General features: G+C 49.2%; 1 protein-coding gene across 8 annotated transcripts in view; it reads right to left on the reverse strand.

Moving 5' to 3' along the window:
* DNPEP (aspartyl aminopeptidase) overlaps nucleotides 1-25,452 on the reverse strand; it is a 1,185,204-nt gene that overhangs the window by 152,163 nt on the left and 1,007,589 nt on the right. For all 8 annotated transcript variants that reach the window (XM_078679177.1, XM_078679176.1, XM_078679182.1 and 5 more), the window contains one exon: nucleotides 20,245-20,284. In XM_078679177.1, coding sequence (XP_078535303.1) covers nucleotides 20,245-20,284 — 40 coding nt within the window. The remainder of the gene's footprint in view (nucleotides 1-20,244; nucleotides 20,285-25,452) is intronic.

Consider the following 25,452-nt stretch of genomic DNA (forward strand, 5'->3'; position numbering starts at 1 on the left):
ACCTACTCCACAGAGGCCCCACCTAATCATACTTCACTGACACCCCACCTAAACATACTTCACTGACGCCCCACCTAAACATACTTCACTGACGCCCCACCTAAACATACTTCACTGACGCCCCACCCAAACATACTCCACTGACGCCCCCCCACCCAAACATACTCCACTGACTCCCCCACTCAAACATACTCCACTGACGCCCCCACCCAAACATACTCCACTGATGCCCCCACCCAAACATACCCCACTGATGCCCCCACTCAAACATACTTCACTGACAACTCACCCAAACATAACTGAGGGCCCTCCCAAACATACTTCACTGACGCCCCACCTAAACATACTTCACTGATGCCCCACCTAAACAAACTCCACTGAGGCTTCACCCAAACATACTCCACTGAGGCTTCACCCAAACATACTCCAGTGAGGCTTCACCCAAACATACTCCAGTGAGGCTTCACCCAAACATACTCCAGTGAGGCTTCACCCAAACATACTCCAGTGAGGCTTCACCCAAACATACTCCACTGAGGCCTCACCCAAACATACTCCGCTGACAACCCATTCAAATATACTTCGTTGAGGCACCACCCAAACATACTTCACTGACACCCCACCCAAACATACTCCACTGACACCCCACCCAAACATACTTCACTGAGGCCGCACCCAAACATACTCCACTGACACCCCACCCAAATATACTTCACTGAAGCCCCACCCAAACATACTCCACTGACACCCCACCCAAACATACTTCACTGAGGCCCCACCCAAAAATACTTCACTGAGGCCCCACCCAAACATACTCCACTGACACCCCACCCAAACATACTCCACTGACACCCCACCCAAATATACTTCACTGAAGCCCCACCCAAACATACTCCACTGACACCCTACCCAAACATACTTCACTGAGGCCCCACCCAAATATACTTCACTGAGGCCCCACACAAACATACTCCACTGACACCCCACCCAAACATACTCCACTGACACCCCACCCAAATATACTTCACTGAAGCCCCACCCAAACATACTCCACTGACACCCTACCCAAACATACTCCACTGACACCCCACCCAAATATACTTCACTGAAGCCCCACCCAAACATACTCCACTGACACCCTACCCAAACATACTCCACTGACACACCACCCAAATATACTTCACTGAGGCCACACCCAAACATACTCCACTGACACCCCACCCAAATATACTTCACTGAAGCCCCACCCAAACATACTCCACTGACACCCCACCCAAACATACTTCACTGAGGCCCCACCCAAAAATACTTCACTGAAGCCCCACCCAAACATACTCCACTGACACCCTACCCAAACATACTTCACTGAGGCCCCACCCAAATATACTTCACTGAGGCCCCACCCAAACATACTCCAGTGACACCCCACCCAAATATATTCCACTGAGGCCCCACCCAAACATACTGCACTGACACACCACCCAAATATACTTCACTGAGGCCTCACCCAAACATACTCCACTGACACCCCACCCAAACATACTCCACTAATACCGCACCCAAAAATACTCCACTGACATCACCCAAATATATGCCTCTCCAGAACCCAACATCTGTTCTTCTTTGCTTACCATCAGGTTTCTACAACCCCAGCCACTCATGTACATGCCTCCTCAGAAGCCGGCTAGTCACCTTCCCCTCTAGTTTCAGAACCCAACCACTATCAGTTTCCCATCTAGTGACTAATTATCCACGGATACTCCCACCCTCAGAGCCCAGGCACTCAACAGCTCACTCACTGCGCTGGCACATTAGTTCATGCAGCCACTGTGAGCATGACTGTGACCTCCTCTAGACTAAGAGACGCGAGTGACACGGAAAACAGAGTCCAGCCATCAGGCTGGTGGCAGAAATAAAATTTCATTTTTTGGAGTACTAATTCAAAATTGTCATGGCCTGTTGATAAAAAGTCTTGTTTTGCTCTTTGCAAGGTCCCTGCCCTGTGGGCAAGTAATCATGGTTTCTACCGGACGCAGGAGGAGGCTCGTTGTGATCTGTACTCCGTGGACTTCCTCCATGTTCTCCCCAGGCACAGACTCTTGTGAAACATGCCTGGCACAGGGCAGCCACAAACATCCAGCCCTGGCTGGAACCGGTTCTGAAATGCCAGCTCATGGGAAAGCCTGCAAACCCACATGTGTTCCTTAGTGGCTCCCACCAGGAATGAATATGCTACTTACCAGTATGCATCTGTTCTTGGCATGTAGGGCTGCTAACATTCATATCTTAGCATTAGATCGCCGCCTAGTGTTGGGCTCGGATGATTGCACATTGTTGTCCTGGAAGAGTCTTCGAAGTATCCTGAGATAGGTGGCTCCTCCCCTGGACTACAGTGCGCATGGGCATCGGCTCCATCCCCAGATTGTTTTTCGCCATTGTGGCAGAAGATGGAGTGAAAAGTGTAAAGGATGTCCATGCTAATGAATAAATACAATAGTATATCTGCAGCTGCGACAGGCACCGGGGAGGAGGGCGGGCGATATGAATGTTAGCAGCCCTACATGCCAAGAACAGATGCATACTGGTAAGTAGCATATTCAGTTCGAGGCATGTGGGCTGCTAAATTCATATCTTAGCATAGAATACATAGCAGTCCCTCCATCAGCGGCGGTTGCCCGTGCCAGCTGCAGAAACCTGAAAAAGTGTCTTGAGAACAGCCTGTCCTACAGCTGCTAGCTGCTTGGAATGCACATCAACACAGTAGTGTTTTGTGAAGGTATGTGGTGTGACCCACGTGGCTGCTCTGCAAATATCCTCTAAAGGAATGTTCCCTAGGAAAGCCATGGATGCCCCCAGTTTGCGTGTGGAGTGCGCTCTGGGGGGTATTGTTAAAGTGCGCTTGGCTTTTTGATAACATATCTGGATGCACTTAACAATCCACCTGGCTATCCCTGCTTTGGAAATTGGGTTGCCTTTGTGTTGTGGTGCGAAGGCAACAAAGAGTTGTTTTGTCTTTCTAAAGGGTTGTGTTCTGTCTATGTAGTACATCAACGCCCTCCGTACATCTAAGGTATGGAGCATTCTTTCCGCCACCGTCTGCGGGTTTTGAAAGAATGCTGGTAAGTCAATAGTTTGGTTTAGATGAAACTGTGACACCACCTTCGGAAGGAATTTGGGGTTAGTGCGTAGCACTACCCTATTTGGATGAATTTGAATGAATGGCTCTTGGATTGTGAGCGCCTGCAGCTCACTGACACGCCTCAGAGACGTAATAGCTATAAGGAAAGCTACTTTCCACGTAAGGAACTGGAGTTCACACGAGTGCAGTGGCTCAAATGGTGGTCCCATCAGTCTGGTGAGGACGACATTGAGGTTCCACACTGGAGCTGGCGGTGTCCTTGGGGGAATGACTCTTTTCAGACCTTCAAGGAAGGCTTTAATGGCGGGCACTCTGAAGACAGAGAGGTGCTGCCTGTTCTGAAGATAAGCCGCTATGGCGGATAGATGTATCCGAATGGAAGTGTACGCCAGATTGCACTTGTAAAGATGCAACAGATAGCAGATGATGTTGGGGATAGATGCATCAAGCGGGTTGATGTCATTGGCTGTACAGTAGATGACAAAACGCTTCCACTTTGCAGCATAGCATGCTCTAGTAGTTGGTTTCCTCGCCTCCTTGATGATGCTCATGCATTCTGGAGGCAGGTTAAGGTACCCAAACTCTAGGACCTCAGGAGCCAGATCGCCAGGTTGAGCTGTTGCGGATCTGGATGCTGAATTTCTCCATGGTTCTGCGTCAAAAGACTGGGCGTGAGACGCAGTCTTTGATGCGGCACCACTGAGAGTTCGAGGAACGTGGTGTACCATGCTTGGCGCGCCCACGTTGGAGCAACTAGGATGAGAGTCATCTCGTGCTGCCTTAGCTTTCTTGCGACCAGCGGTATTAGAGGGGCTGGCGGAAAAGCGTACGCAAATTTGCCTGACCAGTTCATCCATATCGCATTCCCCTGCGACTGTGGGTGAGGGAACCTGGCGGCAAAGTGTTGGCATTTTGCGTTCTCTTTTGTGGCAAACAGGTCTATCTCCGGATGACCCCACTGCTGGAAGTACGGGTGGAGGACAGATGGGTGTAACTCCCACTCGTGCATTTGATGGCTGTACCTGCTGAGCAGATCCGCCATCTGATTGTCCTTTCCTGGGAGGTGTTCTGCCATGAGGAAGATGTTCCTCTGAATGGCCCACTTCCACATGCTCTGAGCCAGATGAGACAGCTGTGGCGAGTGGGTGCCTCCCTGCTTTTGAATGTAGTACATCGCGGTCATGTTGTCCGTCCGGACTAGCACGACCTTGTTGCACAGATGTACAATGAAGGACTTGAGCGCCATGAAGATTGCCATCAGTTCCAGATAGTTGATGTGCATCTTCTGTTGCTGCGTTGACCATAGTCCCTGCACTGTGTAAGTGAGCACATGAGCTCCCCATCCCTGGAGAGATGCGTCCGTTGTCAGGACAATCTGCGGCACAGGCTCTTGGAACAGTCGGCCCTTGCAAAGGTTGTGTGGAGTCCACCAATGCAGAGAGTCGTATGCCCGACTGGTAACCAACACTAGGTCTGTCAATTGTCCACGAGCCTGTGTCCACTGATTCGCTAAGCACTCCTGGAGCGGGCGCATATGTAACCGTGCGTGAGGGACTATGAAGATGCAGGAGGCCATCATGCCTATCAACTGCATAAACACTCTCGCTGGAAGCGAGTGTTGTGGCCTGAACCTTTGGATCAGGGCCTGCATGCTGTCTATCCTGACTTGGTTTGGCTGAGCCATGGCCGTCAGGGTGTTGATCGTTGCACCTAGGAACTGCCGGACATGTGCCGGCTGAAGATGCGATTTTGGGTAGTTTAGGGAGAAACCCAGATCGTGAAGAAGGTGAATTGTAGTTGACATGTCCGCGGCGCACTGCTGCTCTGACTTGGCTTGTACGAGCCAGTCGTCCAGGTAGGGGTAGACATGGATGTTCTGCCTCCTGAGGTGCGCCGCTACTGTCGCCAGACACTTGGTGAACACCCTCGGGGCTGTTGTGACTCCGAAGGGTAGGACCTTGAACTGGTAGTGCCTGCCTTGAATAGTGAACCTGAGGTATTTCCTGTGTGACGGGTGTAGTGGAATGTGGAAATACGCATCCTTGAGATCTAAGGTTGCTAAGAAGTCTCCTTGGTTTAGCAAGGGAAGAATCTGTTGCAGTGTAAGCATGTGGAAATGTTCCGATAGTATGTACAGGTTGAGGGGGCGTAGATCTAGAATGGGTCTGAGAGATCCGTCCTTCTTTGGAATAAGGAAGTACAGGGAATATACCCCTGTGCCTTCCTCTCCCACCGGCACTTGCTCGATTGCTCCCTTTTGCAGCATCACCACTACCTCCTGCTGCAATAAGAGCAAGTGCTCTGCGGACATAGGCCTTTGCCTTGGCGGGATGTGGGGTGGAGTGGACTTCAATTCTAGGCAATAACCATACTGGACTAGTTGTCGCACCCACCTGTCTGTGGTGATGTTTTTCCAGACGGGCAGGAACTGCTGCAGTCTCCCCCCGACAGGTGTTAGGTGGTCGGGGGGCAGTGACAGAGAGTCACTGTTTGCTTGGAGTAGAGGAGCGGGGGTTGTTGTTTCCTCTGCCGCGACCTCTGTTGCTGTTATTCCTGTAACCTCCCTTGTTCTGTTTCGTGAACGAGGATTGTGCTCCACCTTTTGAGAACTGGGATTGTTGACCCATTTGTCCTCTGGTGACCCCACGTGCACCTGAGCGACGAAAATTGCTGCCACGAAACTGTTGAGACTGCAGGGCCCCCATGGATTTAGCAGTTTCCGTGTCCTTTTTTATTTTCTCTAGGGTGGTGTCAACATCTGGACCAAACAGACTATCAGGATTGACCGGTTGATTAAGAATTGTTGTCTGAATATCCGGTTTAAAGCCTGAGATGCGTAGCCACGCCTGTCGTCTCAGCATAACGCTAGTGTTGACAGCCCTAGCAGCTGTATCTGCAGCGTCAAGCGCACACTTGATGGCTGCGTTTGAGATTAGCTTCCCTTCGTTAATGAGCAGTTGTGTAGCTTCTTGGAACTGTGGAGGCAGGTGTTGTACAACCTGTTCTAGGGTGTCGTAGTGTGCCCTATCGTAACGCGCCAAGAGCGCCTGTGTATTGGCGATGCGCCAAAAGTTTGATGCCTGCGCAGCTACTCTTTTGCCCCCTGCCTCTAGCACTTTGGACTCCTTATCCGGGGGAGGAGCTTCACCAGTTGTCTGGGAGTTGGCACGCTTCCTGGCATTGGCGACCACAAGAGAGTCCAGTGGCAATTGTCCCCGGATGTAGGCGGGGTCCGCAGGTGCAGGCCTGTACTTCTTTTCAATGCGAGGGTTGACCACTCTCGCTCTTGTAGGCTCCTTAAAAATGTCCCCAGCATGTTTGAGGACTCCTTTTAGCATAGGAAGTGTCTTTACTGTCCTTTCAGAGACTGAAAAGGTGTCGAAAAGGAAGTCTTCCTCAACCGGGTCGGCATGCATGTCCACATCATGATTGGCTGCCGCCCTTTCAAGTAGTGCATGAAAGCCTGCTGAGTCCTCAGTCGGGGATGCACGTGCATTAAAGAGCTGCGGGTCCTGCCCCACACCCTGGGTGTTCTGGTCACCAGTGTCATCGTATGAATCCGGTTGTGCATCAGGTTCATCGATAGGGAAATTGTACTGCTCGTCCTCATCATACCCCTCACCCGCAGAGTGTTCTGGGGAGGGAGTAGGGCTCCGTCTTGGAGGAGGCTGGATTGGCTCCGTGAGGCCTGAGGCGTCAAGGGGCACCCTCTTCTTTTTCAGTGGGATGACATAGGAGTCCACTGGTTCCGAAGTGATTTTCCTCTTATAGAGGGTCAGCTTGCCTGTGTCAGCGTCGATGAAATGCTCTGAATCGTCTTCTGATTCGAGTACCCGACGTGGAAGCGGGCCAGCCGGCGAAGAAACTTGTTTCGGAGCCGGTTTGGTTGAAAACGCTTTCGGCGCCTCCTTAGGTGGCAAAAGAAAGAGAAGTTTCCCAGAAGGCTTTGCTGGATTGTCCTTTTGCGGCTGCGGCGAAGGTATCGGAGCCGACGGGGCAAAGGCTTTCTCCCTGATTCTTTGCAGTGAGTCTGCGATGAGGGACGTCTCACTCACAGTGGGTTTCGTCGCTGACGAGGATGGTCTGATCGGTCCCTCGGATCCGACGTCCTTGTGGGCCTTGTGCGCTTTGGGCGCGGAACCCGTCTTCACCGCCTCCGATTCCTGAGTCCGGGGCGCAGACTTCTTGTGCGTAGCCTCCTTGGAGCCGACTTTGGCGGGCTTGGACGGCGTCGTAGCCGCTGACCCGTGCCGACCATCTTTCTTGGAGGACCCCTCCTCAGGCGTCGGTTTCGATTTTGCAGCATCGGAATCGACGGACTTCTTCGGCTTCTGCGGACCGGAGGTCGACGGAGCCGATGGGGTAGCGGGCACCGTCTTTTTCACCGGCACGGCAGCCATCTTAGGGACACTCGAGTCCTTAAGTTTCGGTTTCGTTTTCGGGTCGGCCATTTTAGGTGTCGTCGATCCCGATGGTTTCAGTTTCGTTTTCGAAACAGTCTGCTCAGCAAGTGAGTCCGTAGCCGGGCCCGAAGGCGGGGCTGTGGCTTGCGGCAACGGGTCTTGGGTAAGGCCGACAGGCGATCCCGTGTCCCGGTCGGTATCTTCGTAACCTTCGGGGCAGAGCTCGTCCCCCGAGCTGTCTGCCGCGGCCCCATAAATCTCATCGTCGTCTCCTACCTCTTCGACGTATTCAAGGCCTTGACCCGCGACCCCGTCGTCGTCTCCCGGATCCGCCTCGACCTCCGTCTCTGGTGGGGAGATTTGTAGATGGTGACCCTGGACCTCTTCGTCCTGGTCGCCGAAGATGTTCTCCGGATCCGGGGCCGCTTGCTTAGCTTCCAAGCGCACCGCGCGCCGAAGCTTGAGAGTTTTCTTGGAGCGGAACTGCGCACACAATTTGCACTTTCCGTCGTCGTGGTCAGGCGAAAGGCACTTGTTACAGACGGGGTGTAGATCGATGTGTGGGTACTTGGACCCACAGAGCGGGCAGTACTTAAACGGGCTCCGCTCCATGTCCGAAAAGGCTTGCAGTCGTGTCGCGATGAGAAGGCCTCAAAGTTCAGAGAGCGAAGAAAACTCCGCTTATTCCGGCTCCAAGAGACGGAAGACTCGAGACCGTGCGCAGACAATACCGACGCAATGAAATCGAGGCCTTTTGGCCGCTAAAAGTTAGTTTTACTTGGTTCCGACAGTAAGACGTCGAGACCACATCCGAACCCAATGGCGGAAAAAAAACAATCTGGGGATGGAGCCGATGCCCATGCGCACTGTAGTCCAGGGGAGGAGCCACCTATCTCAGGATACTTCGAAGACTCTTCCAGGACAACAATGTGCAATCATCCGAGCCCAACACTAGGCGGCGATCTAATGCTAAGATATGAATTTAGCAGCCCACATGCCTCGAACCTTTTAAAACAAGACACACCTAGCATGAAGGTTGCCATCTGGTCCCACATCTGGAACAACTTAACCCAAAGGAGTCATCATCACTGGTCTAGCAGCAAGTCACAATAGGGACCCTTTCAGGGAAGATGCTTGGAAAGACAGCCAGATCCACACCATGAGGAGTAGGGCAAATGCAGAGGGCTCTCCACCTGTTCCACGAGAGCGGGAGTAGCGATTACAGAGGAACAGACGGAGCATCCCAGAAAACAATCTCAACACTGTCAAAAACTGTAGGTGAGCAAAGAACCCTCCATGGCCCTCCACTGTACATCCCATGGCTATGTATGTTACATGCCATGACTATCTGTCCTGTCCCTTGGTTCCAACCAACTGTCTTTTTGCTTCCCTGCCTATTGCTACTTCTGAATCACCACCTAGCTTCCTGTACCTCGTCTGCAGGCTGCTGCTTGGCTAGCCAATGGATGACGTCATTTCCTGGCACAGAATCAAAATGTGTACCCCTTCAGGCACAGATCACTCTCTTTTGGAGAGTTCTCCCTTAATGCTGCTAGATCACAAGAACAAGGTTTGAACGGCGTATCATCAAGCTTCACCGCGGTATCATAGGTTTGGGGTCCCAGAGGGGATGGTGGTGGTGCATGTCTGGACCATGTTATGTGCATTGCAAATAACCTTAGGGTGTGGAATGGCTACAAACTGCAACAAAATTCACTGAAAAAAGGTAGAGATTTTCACAAGTCTGCAACCTTTCATAATCTATCCATCTTACATTCATATTTGGGTTTATTTTGGCCTTTAATTATCTGAAGCAGTGCCGAGGTAAAGCCAAGGATATATTTTTCTATATGTCTTAAACTATGTTACACTTGCATAAAAGCCACTAGCACCCAAAAAGTGTCCTTAAGTGTTGCTGGAAATATGGAAGCATGTAGTGGTATCTGTAAGAAAGTGCCTCTTTTTGTGTGGTCACTCCCATTTATGTGTGGACTGATGCTACTGGGTTTGTTTTCGACTCTGGGACACACTGCATGTGCTCTGGCCCCTAAAACATGTTGAAATCAGCTAATCCGCCACTGTCAGGCAGGCAGCAAACCCAGTGGAAGGGAAGACGCCCCTAGAACTGGTTTGCAGTGTCCAAGGAGAAGGGGGCTGTTCACTACCCTGGCCACATCTCTGGGTGAGCACAAAAACACTGCACAAGGGGAGAAGGGTTTCTCCATCATGAATTTGGGGAGTGAGGGGTGCTCTGGGATTTTTTGCAGTAGAGCACACAGGAGCTGCTGCAAAATTAGGTAGGGTTACCCCAGGGAACTTTTACTCTATTGTTTACGGAGGGGCCAGGAGTCACCCACAAACCAGTGTCACATATAAATGTGGTACCCCAAGACACCTTCCTCACAACACTACTGGACCTGAGGAAGAACAGAATGAGGACCTGCTGTGTGAGATCTGTGAGGAGACCAGAAGGGCCAGACCTGCTCCTACTTGCACCCGGAACAAAGAGGTGGACTTCAATGGTCAGTTGGCTGACCTCCTGTGTAAGCTGCAGCGCCACACCAAGCAGTAAAATAACTTTTCTCTGTGGAGCCCTGTTGGCAGGTTCCAACTAGACCTGTTCCGACTGCTGCTGGTGGTCTCTGCTGGAGTGAGTCTTGACCCCCAAGTGCTGTTCCTGAGGTCTTGGAACCGTTGGCTGTGTCTAACTGGGTTCCTCTTAACAACCCTAAAAAAACCTGGGACAGAGAAATCTTTTGGACTTGAAAATCTCCAGTGGACCGCGACAAGCCTGCCAAGCTGATGCCCCCAGGCGCGTTGCAGCTGGGCTGAAGAAACAGGTTACCCCGCTCAGAGCTTTCCTGCAGCAGCAAACTCGATTCAGCAGAACATTGCCGAGAAGGCAGACAGCCTCATGGAGCCCTATCCGGATGCAGGTCGCAGGTTTGACCCTCTAGAAGATTCCGAGCTCAGAAAAATAGACTAAGTATAAAATATAGAAAATCTTGACTGGGTGAAGGTGCCAAAAGTATCCCACCGGCAAGAGGACTTTGATGGACGGGAAATTAAAATTTCCAACTCTGAGCTTTTACCATCAAAACCAATGGATTCACCAGCATCTTGTTCAACACCTTTCTGACATCGTGAAGCCCTCCTTGGTTTCAGCCTGCTGCCGTGCCCTCTGAAACAATATGACTTCCAGAAAAACAACTACATCCATGGTAAAACCTTTAACCTGGTTGAATCTGGTTGGCTCCATCGTGGTCAACTGTGCCCAGCTGAACCACATTGGCGCTTATTGGATTTTTGTCATTTTGTTCTTGAAAATATGCTCTATTTTCATAGATTGGGTTGGATGCTTATTGTGTTGTCTTTTTAACTGTTTTGGTACTTCTAAATGCTTTACACATTTTCTTAACCCCTTGACCGTGGCGCAAATTCGACCGCGGTGCTGGGGAATTAATGAGTGGGCAGGGTTCGGACGGCCCCCGGCCGTCCTCTGCACACGCCCACTGTGACGCTGGACGGACGAGGGCCGTCTGACGCATGCAAGGGGTTAAGTTAAGCCCTTCTTATTCTAAAAACACAGGCTTGGGAAAGTAAAGAGAAAGGGGGTGGGGTGAAGTGAAGTGCTAAAATGGGGAAGGGCTTGACAGAAGACAGCAACATTTATTAACCTACTCTTTAAAACAGACAACAGCAGAGCTTACACTGCTAACAGGTACATTTAACAGCAAATTAGTAGAAGAGATGGGGATGGCGGTCCGCCTTCTGGACTATGAAGAAGCAAAACACAGTGACCGAAGCTTTGCAATGATGACACGACAACGCTACAAGACATCTTAAAATGTAGTGGAAAGCTCTGTAAGTTTATGCAAATTACATTATGGTGGACATTAAAGTCAGCTTACAGCATTCTAAAACAAGGAGCCTAATTACAAGTTCAGGTGTTATTTAACGCCCCTGATAAATAACGATACCAGGAGGTATACTATTTATTGGAGAATAACATGCAGATTTTGGTGTTTAATGCAATAGAATCCGCATGATACTATAAATACCGTATTCTTTTACCCTGTTAAATTTGGACAGGTTCGACCAGCCAAAATGTACCAAAGGTTGAGTTATTTTACACATTGGAGAATTATTGGATGCGTTAAATACCTTCAAATTCGTAAGTCCGACTCATGTGTTAGCAGGGGTTTACACATGGGTTTGGAATTAACCAACACTCTCCTAATCAGGCCCTTAGACTGCCACCGATATTAAAGTCGGCTATAGCAAACATTTCAGAACCACAACCCAATTTTTAGCACAACAAACTTCTCCTTGGAGAGATCCTTGGGTTGCAAACCCTCATACTGCCTGTTGGTATACACTCTCCTGTCAGCACCTGCATTCTACAAAACACTCGTTCATTCATTCATTGCTGGTATGAAGGTTTAGTTTGTTTCGCTCTGCAGCTATTGGTGCCAGGACACTCTTTGGAGTAGCTGTGCACTCTACAAAACACACCTTCATGCATTCATCACAAAAGCTCACAATACTCGACTTTTTAGCGATGGGATTGTTAGCGGCTTAGAGAAATCTAAAATGTCATACCAGAATCTGTGAAAATGGCACACAACATTATGCATAAGGCACTAAAGGGCTGAGAATGCAAAATACCAAATAGGCTGTGGAAGGAAACTTCACCTGAGACACCTTTGAGCAGATCTGAATATCACATACTCTGCACTTAGTTCTTCAGAAACAGAGGATTCAGAAATGGAAGGAAATGCGCAGTAGAGATGGAAGTTCCACCTCAGATGGAAAGCATCTCCTAGGGCTCCCTGCAACGAGAACCGCAGAACTGCCCCAGAGTGAAGCTGGACTGAATCACCTTTGGGTGAAGAGGCCACTCGTGGTCGGCAAGATGATGCCCATCGAGATAGTATCCAATCACGTTCAGGGAGCCGACTAAGTGGGCTGCAACTAATCAGACACAGAGCCAAATCCCAAGCCCACAGTCACAGCCACAAAGGCTCCAGGCGCAGAGGGCGTGAGACCATGTCACTCCACTAGCAGGCGCAGAGGGCGTGAGACCGGGTCACTCCACTAGCAGGCGCACCACACTATGGTCATGTTATCCACCTGGACCTGAACTGCCTGACCATGGAGGGAAGGAAAGAAGCACTGAGGGCCAGGCAGATCTGCAGAAGCGCGAGCAGGTGGAAATGCAATGTCTGCAAATGGCAGGACCACAGGCCTCTGATCCCCAGTGCATAAGATAACTGCCTTAACCAACGAGGAAGCATTAGTAGCACCCATGGCCCGTGCCGATGGGTGACAGAAGGGCTTCCTGCATGCAAGATGGTCTCTTCACCAGCTATCACCGCATGGCTCAAGCTGCTTCCCAAAATATCCGGAGGCTGACTGTCCGTGCTGGGCTTACTGTCAGTGCTGGGCTCACAGTAAATGGAGATACAACTGAAATGTGCACATGAGCCACCCAGAGCTCACGGCAGCGCCTCTTCTGAGAGAAATCGAGACCTTGTTCCTCCGCGGTTGGACCTGCGAGACTTGGGAGGAACGGCTGTGGCCCCATCTTAGGGCCCGAAGCTCCAGGAGATCAGAGCACCTTCTGTGTCTGACCAGGGACCTCTGGTCCACAGCCCTTGCACGTGAGCGCCCCAGCGGTTCATGAACGCAGGCATTGTGAGCTCCCCTCTGTCCAACCGAGGACGGAAAGAGAGGCCTTCATTGAGATTTGTAGGGACTCTCCACCATAGCAGCACCTGCTTCAGACATCTTGTAACTTGGACTGCGTTGTTCCATCAGCCGTTCATTGTCCAGCTCTTGTTGGACGGCTCTTATTTGGAGCCTGCAAAAAGGGCATCAGGCCTTTGCAGGTTGACATCAGGCCCAGCAGAGACTTGTACTGCCTCACCATGACTGATGGTCTGGTGGAGAAGTCCTTTGCACTGACTGGGAGCTTCCTTGCTCTGTCCCATGGGGGACAATCCTTTCCTAGTTGCATTTCTAGTATCTTTCCTAGAAACTGAAGTTTCTGTTTGGTTCATAAGGTTTCAGCAATCTTAAGTGTCCGTCCCAACCTTCGAAACAGACTGATGCTTGCAGGTGTAGAGGTTTTTGCCTCTTCCTTTAAATGAACCTTGACGGATAAGTCGTCCAAGTACAGATACACTTGGTGAATCGGTCATCTAAGAAAGCAGCAAGTGGAGCGAGGCATTTGGTAAATATCAGAGCTGATGATCGAAGGTCAACGGAAGCGCCTTGAATTAGTAGTGCCGCACGCCACTGAAAAGCAGAGTGACTCCCTGCGCTTTCGATGTATAGGGGTATAGAAATACGCATCTTGAGGATCCGGATACATTAGGTCGTCTTCCTTCCTGGATAATCAGGAGGGCTTCTTAAAGCGTAAAAATGCAAAAATACTCTTTTTTCAGGAACTTGTTCAGATCTCAGAGGTCTATCATCAGCCTCCATTCTCTGGTTTTCAGATCCATCAAAACCAATCTGGAGCAAAATCTCTGGTTTCTCTGATTTCTGGACAGTCTCTATCGCTCCCTTCATGGAGAGGAGAATTCTTTTTTGCAGAATCCTCAAGTGAAGATTATTTGCTTTCTTGGAAGGGCAAGACAGGTGGTCTCTGTACAAACTCCTATGTGTGTCCTGAGTATACAATCTGCTGCACCCGTCTGTCTGATGTTATGGACTCCCATGAGGGGCCAAAACGGGAAATTCTTCCCCCACCTGCTGAGACCGGGATGGTAGGAGGGCAGCGGGGGGAAGTCGAGCACCCGTTTAGTTGTCACTGGTGATCGTCTGAAAGGTGCTCCTCTTCCATTCAGATGATCCACCGTACCCTCACCCTTAAATGCGGTTTGTTGTGTATCCCTGGTCCTATCCGGTTTGTTGTGAGGGGTAATATGGTCTGCCTTGACTTCCTATACGTATTGAAGGCTCCCCTGATGGCCTAAGATCTACGTGAGCCATGAAAAGTGGCCGAGTTGGGAGGCTATACTGTATGGCTCCTAGGGATTTTGCTGTATCGGTTCTAAATTCTCTGATGCATTCATCCACGCTTCCCAAACAGGACGACACAGTTGGGCAGATCAAGGATTTTTGCTTGGATCTCTGGAAGGAAAGCCATCCGGCCATCTAGAAAGCGCTGCTCCTGCAGCTTCCTTCTTGTCCTCTGGAATGAAGTCCAATAGTGGTGAGATGTAGGGATAATGATGGTCTGATCGGGTTCTTTGATCTTCGCTGGGCCGCTGATGTTACAACAGTTTGTGGCTTCGGGTGACCCATAAGGCAGGCGTGAACCGAATCCGGAGCCCTGTTCTTTTTCTCTAGACTTCGAAGCACCACTTGGAATTTAGCTAGCCTCTTCATCGGTTTTAGGACTTGAGACGGGTATGACCCATTTGAATCTGCATGGCTGCCATTTAATATCGAATAGAGGACTGCTGCTCCACTAAAACCATTGGAAGATTAAACTTTTGTTGCAGCTCTCTCCATTAGTGCATGAAACTGGGTTATATAGTCAGAAGGCAATCTGGTTGGGTGAACAATTATCGTTTTCCTTGGGTAAGATGTAGTCACCGCATTCCGGATTACCTCTGTCACTTGCCTCTGGGAGTTCACCTTCTTTCTCTGAGTCTAAATACACAGACTCATGAGTCTTCACCCCCCATATCTTTAGGAGTCAGTGGGACTAATGGCTGTTTGACAACTCTGGGAGGAGTGTCAATTTGAGGTGGGGGCGGTAAAGAAGTCACAGGTGGTGGGGGCGGCGGAGAAGTCACAGGTGGTGGGGGCGGCGGCGAAGTCACAGGTGGTGGGGGCGGCGCAGAAGTCACAGGTGGTGGAGGTGGGGCGTAGGAGAAGTCACAGGTGGTGGGGGCGGAGGAGAAGTCACATGTGGTGGAGGGGGGGCGGAGGAGAAGTCACAGGTGGTGGGGCGGAGGAGAAGTCACAGGTGGCGGAGGAGAAGTCACAGGTGGTGGAGGAGAAGTCACAGGCGGTGGAGGTGGGGGCGGAGATGTCACAGGTGGTGGAGGTGGGGGTGGAGGAGAAGTCACTGGTGGTGGTGGAGGAGAAGTCACAGGTGGTGGAGGTGGGGGCGGAGATGTCACAGGTGGTGGAGGTGGGGGCGGAGATGTCACAGGTGGTGGAGGTGGGGGCGGAGGAGAAGTCACAGGTGGTGGAGGTGGGGGCGGAGGAGAAGTCACAGGTGGTGGGGGCGGAGGAGAAGTCACATGTGGTGGAGGTGGGGCGGAGGAGAAGTCACAGGTGGTGGAGGTGGGGGCGGAGGAGAAGTCACAGGTGGTGGAGGTGGGGGCGGCGGAGAAGTCACAGGTGGTGGATGTGGGGGGCGGCGGCGAAGTCACAGGTGGTGGATGTGGGGGGTGGAGAAGTCACAGGTGGTGGAGGTGGTGCGGAGAAGTCACAGGTGGTGAAGGTGGAGGCAGAGGTAGAATAGGTGCAGGTGGTACTAAGGATTGGACATGTGCAGGTTATCCTTTAGGTTGCAGAGGAAGTAACCGTTGACAAGTGCCACCCTTTGTTGCAACACTGTGCAATGGGCACCTGCATGGCCGCTAGTTGTTTACCATAAGAAGGCCCATAACAGAGAGGATGAGTGACAACTATGAAGGTCTGGGTTGATACTCAATCTTGATAATTGTCCTTTTCATCTAGAACTTTGTCATCAAACTCTGGGACGTAACGTACATCTCGTTCAGGCAGACTGTAGGCGCCTTCAAGGCGTCTTGGTCGTAGAGGTCTGCCTCCAATCCAGAGTCCTAAATCAGGGTAGGTAACCTTGAAATTACCTTCAAGGGTGAAAAGGTAGCTTGTGTAGGAAAATCCATCATGGAATGTGTTGTTGGCACGATTTCTGATCATCGGTGGTGTCGCCATCGGTGGTGTCGTCTGTTACCTCAACAGCGGAATGAAGAACGCCCTGGGAGTCCTATTGATAGGCTGCTGTCGCCAACGAGGATCTTCTCATGCTTGTCGACTATGGGTTTTTTCTTCAGTCCTGTGGACAGAAGTTAAGATAGGACATGATGGGAACCGGACGTTGCCGCTGTTTTTCTTGCACAGGTCGTAGTTCGTCTTTCCTAGAGGGTTTTGCAGAGGAAACTCAGTTTTTTCCTGTGAGGAGGTGGCTCCAGGGACTTGTAAGTCTAACTCTATAAACTATAAATTTTTCTTTTTTTGAGCCGTCTTCATGAAAGTAAAACATGTTTCAGGAATAAGGTACCAGATAAGAGGGCATCCCAGTTGGCAGAGGGTATTTCTTCTTTCTTTCTGAAGCACAGAGTGCCAACCTTCTCCGCCTTTGCTTCAGGGTCAGAGATGGAAAGTCTAAAATATTTTACAGTACTAAGCCTTATGCACTGGATAAGGGCAATAAACACACTGCTCAAGTGGATCATCAGTATACATCTTTTTCTGTCCATAGGGAAAGCAGAATTTGAAAAGAGATTTCTTCTCCGTCAATAATGATAGCAGTTGGTGACAAAGGAAAGGTCTCCTAAGCTCAGAAAATAGGGATTCTCTAGAAAACGTACCCTAAATACAACAGAGTACTCTGAAAGCTGTAGGTAGGCCTGGTTCAGATCCAGGTGTGGAAGTTTTTGTGAGTTCAATATTAATTGTGCATTATTAACAATGTGCAGAATAGAAATCTACACTCAAATGTACATATGTACACTTATGTGATGCTCTGGGGCCTTTGAAATTATTTTGCTATGACCTCTTAAAGTGCATTTTCTTGGCTTATTCTAACTAGTCCTCAGCTAGGCTTCGACGCATCTTGTTCAAAATGGATGTCTCATATCAAATTAATTTCTTATTATTTCTGCTCCCTGCAGTCAAGTAAGTCATGTTTGTTTATTTCCGAATGACGCTGTTCTCGAAGACTCTCCAGCCTGGGCTCACTGTTTCATTTCTTTCAAGGTTCTTCCGTCTACCCACAGGTTCACATTCATTCACAATAGTTCACTATTTGCAACTTTTGCAACTAGTTTGTTCTGACATCTCCAGTTGACGTTAGCCTAGAAGGGGCTGAATCCATATTCGTGTCGTAGGATTATGCCTAGGTGAGGCTGTATGATGCACTTTAATTCAATACTCGAGTTTCTTCAAATGTATTTCTTTTGCTCACATCATGATGAATCTGCACTTTCCATTTTATCCGATGAAAACATTTCTTTTTGTCCTCATTCACCACATCCAGAACGCCTCGGCACGACTGATCCTCGACGTCCCCCGACGCAGCCACATCACACCTCACCTGAGAGGCCTGCACTGGCTCCCCGTCAACAAGAGGATCACCTTCAAACTCCTCATCCACGTACACAAAGCCCTACACAACGCCGGACCAGCATACCCCAACAACCGACTCAGCTTCTACACCCCCATCCGAAGCCACCGCTAAACCAAACTCGCCCTCGCCACAGTTCCACGCATCCAGAAAACCACCGCCGGCGGCAGATTCTTCTCCTCCCTCGCCGCCAAGACCTGGAACACCCTCCCTACCAGCCTACGACAGACCCAGGACCTGCTCGCCTTCAGAAGACTCCTCAAGACCTGGCTCTTCGATCAGTAGCAGCACCCACCCCCCCAGCGCCTTGAGACACTCACGGGTATGTAGCGCTCTTTACAAATGTAATGATTGATTGATTGAGATTAGCCCTCTAAGATCTTCACCAGTTTGCACCCTTATCTAACAAAGATCTACCGCACCCAAGGCATAAATTACTTTTTCTTTTCCTTATACCACGGCAGTCAAAACCAGGTAGTGAAGTATAAAAGATGTAAGTAGGCGCAATCATTGGACCACTCCCTAATGTATAACTTTTGAATGGCCTACCCCACCTCTTGCTATAACCATTTCACTACTGGTGCCCAAAACTTTATCTTTTCCATGTTCATCAGATCTCCCTACAGGCCGGAAGATCACATAAAACAGCAATTTCACTCCATTCTTGTTTGTTTTTGCCTGCTTCCCCAGTAACCCAAAAATAGCAAGAGATAGGTTTATTTGAACTTTACATTGAGAATATTCATCAGAATCTTACTCACCGAGAACATTTCTTATATAAGCCGTTGATTTTGGGGTGAGCCAGAAGGTTTAGGACACCTTTCCGATGGACTAGGGATGCTGTCCGAATTCCTGCCGATTTTGTGGCTCATTCGGGACTTGAGGCCAGATGTACGACCCTCTTTTGCGGCTGCAAACGGGAGATCCTCCCGTTTGAGACAGCAAAAACAGGTAATGGCATGTACAAATGCTATTTTGCGAGTCACTGACTCACAAAATAGCATTTGCGTCTCCCGCTATTAGGAAGGGGCGTCCCTTCCTAATAGCGAGTCTGAATGCCATGTACAATTGTTTTGAATCCGCACTTGCGGCCGCAAAACGCTCGCAGTTTACTATTTACCTCAAGTAGTTTGTAAACCACCCGCAAACGGGAAGCGGTCACCAGGGGACCCCTTTCCTTTTGCGAGTATGTGAGAAAATATTTTTGAGAGCAGGCAGTGGTCCCAGGGACCACTGCCTGCCCTTAAAACAATTTAACGGAAATTTCTCTTTTTTAAATACATCCTGCTTTCCTTTAAGAAAACCGGGCTGCATGTTAAAAAAAAAGACTGCTTTATTTAAAACCAGTCCCAGACATGGTGGTCTGCTGAGCCCAGCAGGCCATACCCCAGGGAGTGCTAGCTGCTCCTAATGGGGTCATACATTGCGACAGCCTCATTAATATTCATGAGACATGCAATCTGCAACCCCATTAGGAATCGATAACTGTGTCTGAGACAGGTATACATCCCAATTTGCGAGTCGCAAATTCGACGCAATTTGCGAGTCAGAAATTGGTGGGTCATACATCTGGCCCTTAGCCTATTTTTGATTTTGCCTGTATTTCTGTATTGTCCTATTACCGACAGCCTTCATTAGCAATGACTTTATGCATTTGCAAATGCAGCAATCATTTCTTATCCATACCTAATGAAGTTTAGTAATAAATCTTTTTACATTTTCCAGCGCCGCCCCAGAACTCGCTTATTGAGTTTCTCCTTTCTTATTTAACTCTAGTTTTGATGAACTAATTCTGTACCTTGTCTCGGGGACATGTTGCCTCATGACATTGATGTTGAACAACGTCCCTGATCCACCCAGCCAGTGGGGTACTATTGAGGAGTCTTTTGAGGTGTAAGATGTTAGGGGATATCCTCACCCACACAGGGTAGATGAGAGTGGCAAGACGATAAGGTCACTGAGAGGTTAGAGCAGAGCCCTCCTCAGTGTCTCCCTCACAAAGTATGATCCGGTAGGAATCCGAGCCACGGTGTGCTCTACGGGGAGCAGGAGCGCTGACCTCCAACTCACTGGCTGAACTATAGGTGCTTCAAATGGGGTGGGTGTGCTACTACATGGCCTGTGGCCATTGAAACACTTATTACAAGAGATTCTCAGCCTGATAACGGGGAATAATGGAAGGATGTGAACATAGGAAAGATTCAATGCTGGAGAATCTGCAGGTAAAATAATCCACCCGGGACTGCAGATGAAGGTAGAAAGAAGTGGAAGAAATAGAGGCCGCTGAAAGAAGGAAAGGGGGAACATCTCAAGTGCATTGGAAAAAAGAGGACATTTCCAAGAGCAAGAAAGGACAGACGTACCTTGTGGAACGCAGGCCTGTGGTTCTCTTCATGCTTGTCACTGCAAGAGAAGAAAGAGAACATTGGCCAGAAGAACCTTCAGTAAATGGATAAAGTGAACTCCATATATCATACCTGGGCAATTCATCTTTCTCCTCAACCGGCGAAAATACCCTCCTTGTAGTAGCTATGACCATCCTAGAACTTCAGTTACATCACTCACATCAACGAGGCTTTGACGTTGATGAAAGTTAACTCAATGGTTTCTGCTACTCTTAGACCAAAGCCTTCCCCTACTGCCAACTCTTTCGTGCCACACCACTGTATGTAAGGACTTAAACATTGCTTTTCACTTTCTTTTTAAATCAGAGCCACGTACAGCCAGTACCACGTCTGTCTGATCATACCGTGCACAACCATGTGAATATCCTCTGCTCCTTCCTCGTCGGTGCAGAGGTGGGTGGAAGGGGAATAAGAAAGAGTGGTGGTCTAGGAAGACTGAGTCAATATATTACTCACACAATCTGAATCTCTCTGACTACAAATCATCAGGTGCCTTCACTGCAAAAAGAAAACTGAATGGGTGGAAGAAAATTGTCCTGAGAAACTGAAGGCTTAGGACACAACGCCGGTCCAAGGGGAAGCAGCAGGAGCACAAGGCCTCAGATGCATCTAGGGCTGATTGGAATCACCCACAGTGATCTCTGGTGGGCACATGTCCGGAAACACAACTAAAGCTGCCTTAGCTCTGAAGAAGCGCACGCAGACATATGAGAGGGGAGATATTCCACACATACATCTCATACAAAACAAGACTGTTACGTATGATGAAAGGCTGAATAGCAAAGTAGAGTTTCTTAGATGTGTCCAGGTTTAAAACAGAACGTGCAGGCCCTGCATGAAGGTTACACGGCAACGACCCACCCCAGGAAGGGCATTTTTTTTTTTTAAAAGGGGGTGGGGGATGGGGTTTCTTTCAGGAAACAATCTCATAAAACATTTAAGACAACAAATAACGTTCTAGGGAACAACTGTGTCCTGGTGAGAGATGCTGTAAAGCTCCCAACACAATAGGGTCCTGAAGACTGCAAATAAGTCTTACACAGGAATGTTGTTTCCAAGAAAAGACATTCGTTTTATTTAAGTGTTCAGCGGTTGAAACAATTAATGACTGAGGTGGGAGAGAACAGGTTTTACGCCTTGGATTCCAATGGAGGGAGTCAGGTGGCATTTCATGGCCTTGTTGGGAGTGAGAAAAGGTTCCAATGGCCTCTTCTTCTGCGATTTTGTCGGCGAGGTACCAAGAGAAGGACACAAGATTGTCCACAGAGGCCATTAGGGGATTGCCTTGGGAAAGGGCCAGGAGAAACCCTTGGTTTTGTAATGAGACCTGCTCGTGAATCCCAGAGAGCCATCAAACCATCCAGGTGGCTGGAGGTTAGGCGCAGATGAGGAAAGGCAAATACTTCCGGGGTGAGATGCTCATTCCACTGAATGTGTAGGGAGGAGTGGAGAACGCTGGTGATGCTGAAGTGACATCTCAGCGTTTGAAGTGCACCCAAGCGCACAGGTTTAATCAGTACATAAACAGGGGCTTCCAGGGAGGAGGGCGGGCACATGCGAATCTACTGTACCACACGCTATGAACAGATACTAACAGGCTAAGAAACATTTTAAGTTTGCAACATGTGTAGCTGTAGATACACAGGCAAAACAGCAGCTAATGCGCAGATAAAACAGAACGATTTTATTAATACAGTCAAGCCAAGCACAGCTTATTGGCCGGCTAATAGGTCCACACAGAAATGCTTTGGAAAGGTATTTGATGCTGGCCAGGTAGCTGCTGTGCAGATGTTTGCTAATGGCATGTTACCAAGGAACGCATCAATTGTCTGTTTTTTGCCTGTACAGTTTGCCCTGGGAGGAGGAGAGTATACATTGAGCTTTGATATAGCAAATGTGGATAAACAGCACAATCCAGCTTGCATTGCCTGCCTTGGCAATGGGATGAACTTTATATGGTTTAGCAACAGGTACAAAGAGTTGGTTCGTTTTTCAGGAGGACTTGGTCCTGTCAGCATGACGCGATAGCGCTCGCTGGACATTAAGATGTGCGATGCCCTCTCTGCTACTGAATCTGGTGTGGAAAGAAAACTGGCAGCTCAACAGTCTACTTCATGTGGAAAGGACAAGACTATCATGACAAGGAATTTGGATTAGTTCTAAGGACTAGCCCGCCGTTGTGCACCCGAAGAAATGCTTGTTGAATAGGGAGTGTGTGTAACTGGCTGAGTTGTCTGAGGGCAGCTATGGCTGCCAAGAAAGACACTTTACAGAACAGAACCTGTAGGTTGCAAAAGTTGAAAGGTTCAAATGGTGAACCCATGAGCTGTGTGAAAACTATGGTACGGTTCAACAAAGGAGTTCGAGGTGTTTGTTTCTTGGGGGTATTTAACCCTTTATAGTTCGCCTTTCGACAAGGATTTGAAAAAACGATGAGTGGCCCTAGTTTGCATGAAAATCACAAAGGCAACTAAGTGAAGACAAATGTAAGCATATGCAAGACATAACGAAATGTGGGCATATGCAAGACGTTTGTTTCTCAGTGGGGGCATTTGCAAGAGGTTTAAAGATCTTTTTATTGCATATACAACAAACAGAAATGTGATGACATTTGGCAGCATGTCACACATTGGAAAACAGACATATGTTGACAAATTCTCCCCCGGACTCTAAGACCCCCCCGCACCCACCCGCACCCACCCACCCCCAACAGATCACAAGGCAGTGACAAAGTTAGGATATCTTTGATCCCCAGCATCCTTAGCGGCATCAGAAATTGGGGTGTACAGCTATCTCCAATATGCATTCCATTTCCCATATATTTTAGTCGATTTATTCGGACAAGCCCTGTCCTCGCAGACCACTCTCTCTGCCTGCATACACCAGCCCATGTCCCTCTTCAAATGGCTTGGGCACTGTGCTAACTAAACCCCCCACAGTACCAAATTATTTACCCCTTCTGGAAAATAATAAATAAAAGATTTGCAGGTTTTATTGTTCATGCTCATCAGCAACCCAGCCCCTTTGGGGGTATTTCTATCTTGTGCTGTGGACACAGGTGTGAGGACAGTTTGCCCTGTCCCCGATAGCCCTATAGTTGAATTAAAAATCAAAAGGCTAGCAAGTGTATACATTCCAGTAACGGGCACGGGTTTTTAACATTGAATTGGCCCGGGGACGGCCACTGAGGTCGCACAAGGTCAATAGTGTGCCAATTCCATGTCTGCCAGTTCCCCCTGTCGAGGCTACGGTCAGTGTCCACCATCTGAAAAACCAATTACTACAGCTCGGGGGTTCCCAGGCACCTGTCTGGGATGAAAGGAGTCCGTGGCTGGTGTCAAAGCTCCCCACACCTGTGGCTTCCCGGGAGCATGGGCGCGCATTGAATGGGAGACTTTGTACAGAGTGATGCTTTCAATCCTGTTGAGGGAGGCTGCAGAAGAGAGTCGAGATGAGAAAAGAAAGACGCACGGCTGCAATGCTGAACAAGCACGCGAGTGGTGCATGCGCGCGCACGCCACAGCGAGACATCTGTTTTCTATTATCTCGCACGCGTCTGTGCACGATAATGGAAAACAGATGTCGTCTGTGCGGGTAACCGCAAGGAATAGGCCGTGCGCGGAGGAAAGGCGGGGCATGCACCTGCCTTTGCCCAATTGCGTGCAGTCTTTCTTAGAAAGACGCACGCAAAGCCCAATAGCCTGTAAGACGAAGGCTGACCACACGCATGAGCATGTGGTGAGCTTTCTGAAGCCCCTTACATAAAGTCTCACCAGAACAGCGCATGCGCGCTGCTACAGGCTCGACCTAAAAATTAACACACTTTTTTGTACAACAGGTGGTGAAACTGCATCGCCTAAAAGCAGCCGCATTCTCTGCAGTGAGCTGTAGTGTAAGTTCCAGTGTCAGTTTCTGGAAAGCATCCTGTTCTATTTTCAGAAGGATATATTGAATATGCTACTTACCAGTATGCATCTGTTCTTGGCATGTAGGGCTGCTAACATTCATATCTTAGCATTAGATCGCCGCCTAGTGTTGGGTCCGGATGATCGCACATTGTTGTCCTGGAAGAGTCTTCGAAGTATCCTGAGATAGGTGGCTCCTCCCCTGGACTACAGTGCGCATGGGCATCGGCTCCATCCCCAGATTGTTTTTCGCCATTGTGGCAGAAGATGGAGTGAAAAGTGTAAAGGATGTCCATGCTAATGAATAAATACAATAGTATATCTGCAGCTGCGACAGGCACCGGGGAGGAGGGCGGGCGATATGAATGTTAGCAGCCCTACATGCCAAGAACAGATGCATACTGGTAAGTAGCATATTCAGTTCGAGGCATGTGGGCTGCTAAATTCATATCTTAGCATAGAATACATAGCAGTCCCTCCATCAGCGGCGGTTGCCCGTGCCAGCTGCAGAAACCTGAAAAAGTGTTTTCAGAACAGCCTGTCCTACAGCAGCTTGCTGCTTGGAATGCACATCAACACAGTAGTGTTTTGTGAAGGTATGTGGTGTAACCCACGTGGCTGCTCTGCAAATATCCTCTAAAGGAATGTTCCCTAGGAAAGCCATGGATGCCCCCAGTTTGCGTGTGGAGTGGGCTCTGGGGGGTATTGTTAAAGTGCGCTTTGCTTTGTGATAACATATCTGGATGCACTTAACAATCCATCTGGCTATCCCTGCCTTGGAAATCGGGTTGCCTTTGTGTTGTGGTGCGAAGGCAACAAAGAGTTGTTTTGTTTTTCTAAAGGGTTGTGTTCTGTCTATGTAGTACATCAACGCCCTCCGTACATCTAAGGTATGGAGCATTCTTACCGCCACAGTTTGAGGGTTTTGAAAGAATGCTGGTAAGTCAATAGTTTGGTTTAGATGAAACTGTGACACCACCTTCGGAAGGAATTTGGGGTTAGTGCGTAGCACTACTCTATTTGGATGAATTTGAATGAATGGCTCTTGGATTGTGAGCGCCTGCAGCTCACTGACACGCCTTAGAGACGTAATGGCTACAAGGAAAGCTACTTTCCACGTGAGGAACTGGAGTTCACACGAGTGCAGTGGCTCAAATGGTGGTCCCATCAGTCTGGTGAGAACGACATTGAGGTTCCACGCCGGAGCTGGCGGTGTTCTTGGGGGAATGACTCGTTTCAGACCTTCAAGGAAGGCCTTAAT

This window comes from Lissotriton helveticus, chromosome 3_1 (assembly GCF_964261635.1).
Source record: "Lissotriton helveticus chromosome 3_1, aLisHel1.1, whole genome shotgun sequence".
Classification (NCBI taxonomy): Eukaryota; Metazoa; Chordata; class Amphibia; order Caudata; family Salamandridae; genus Lissotriton; species Lissotriton helveticus.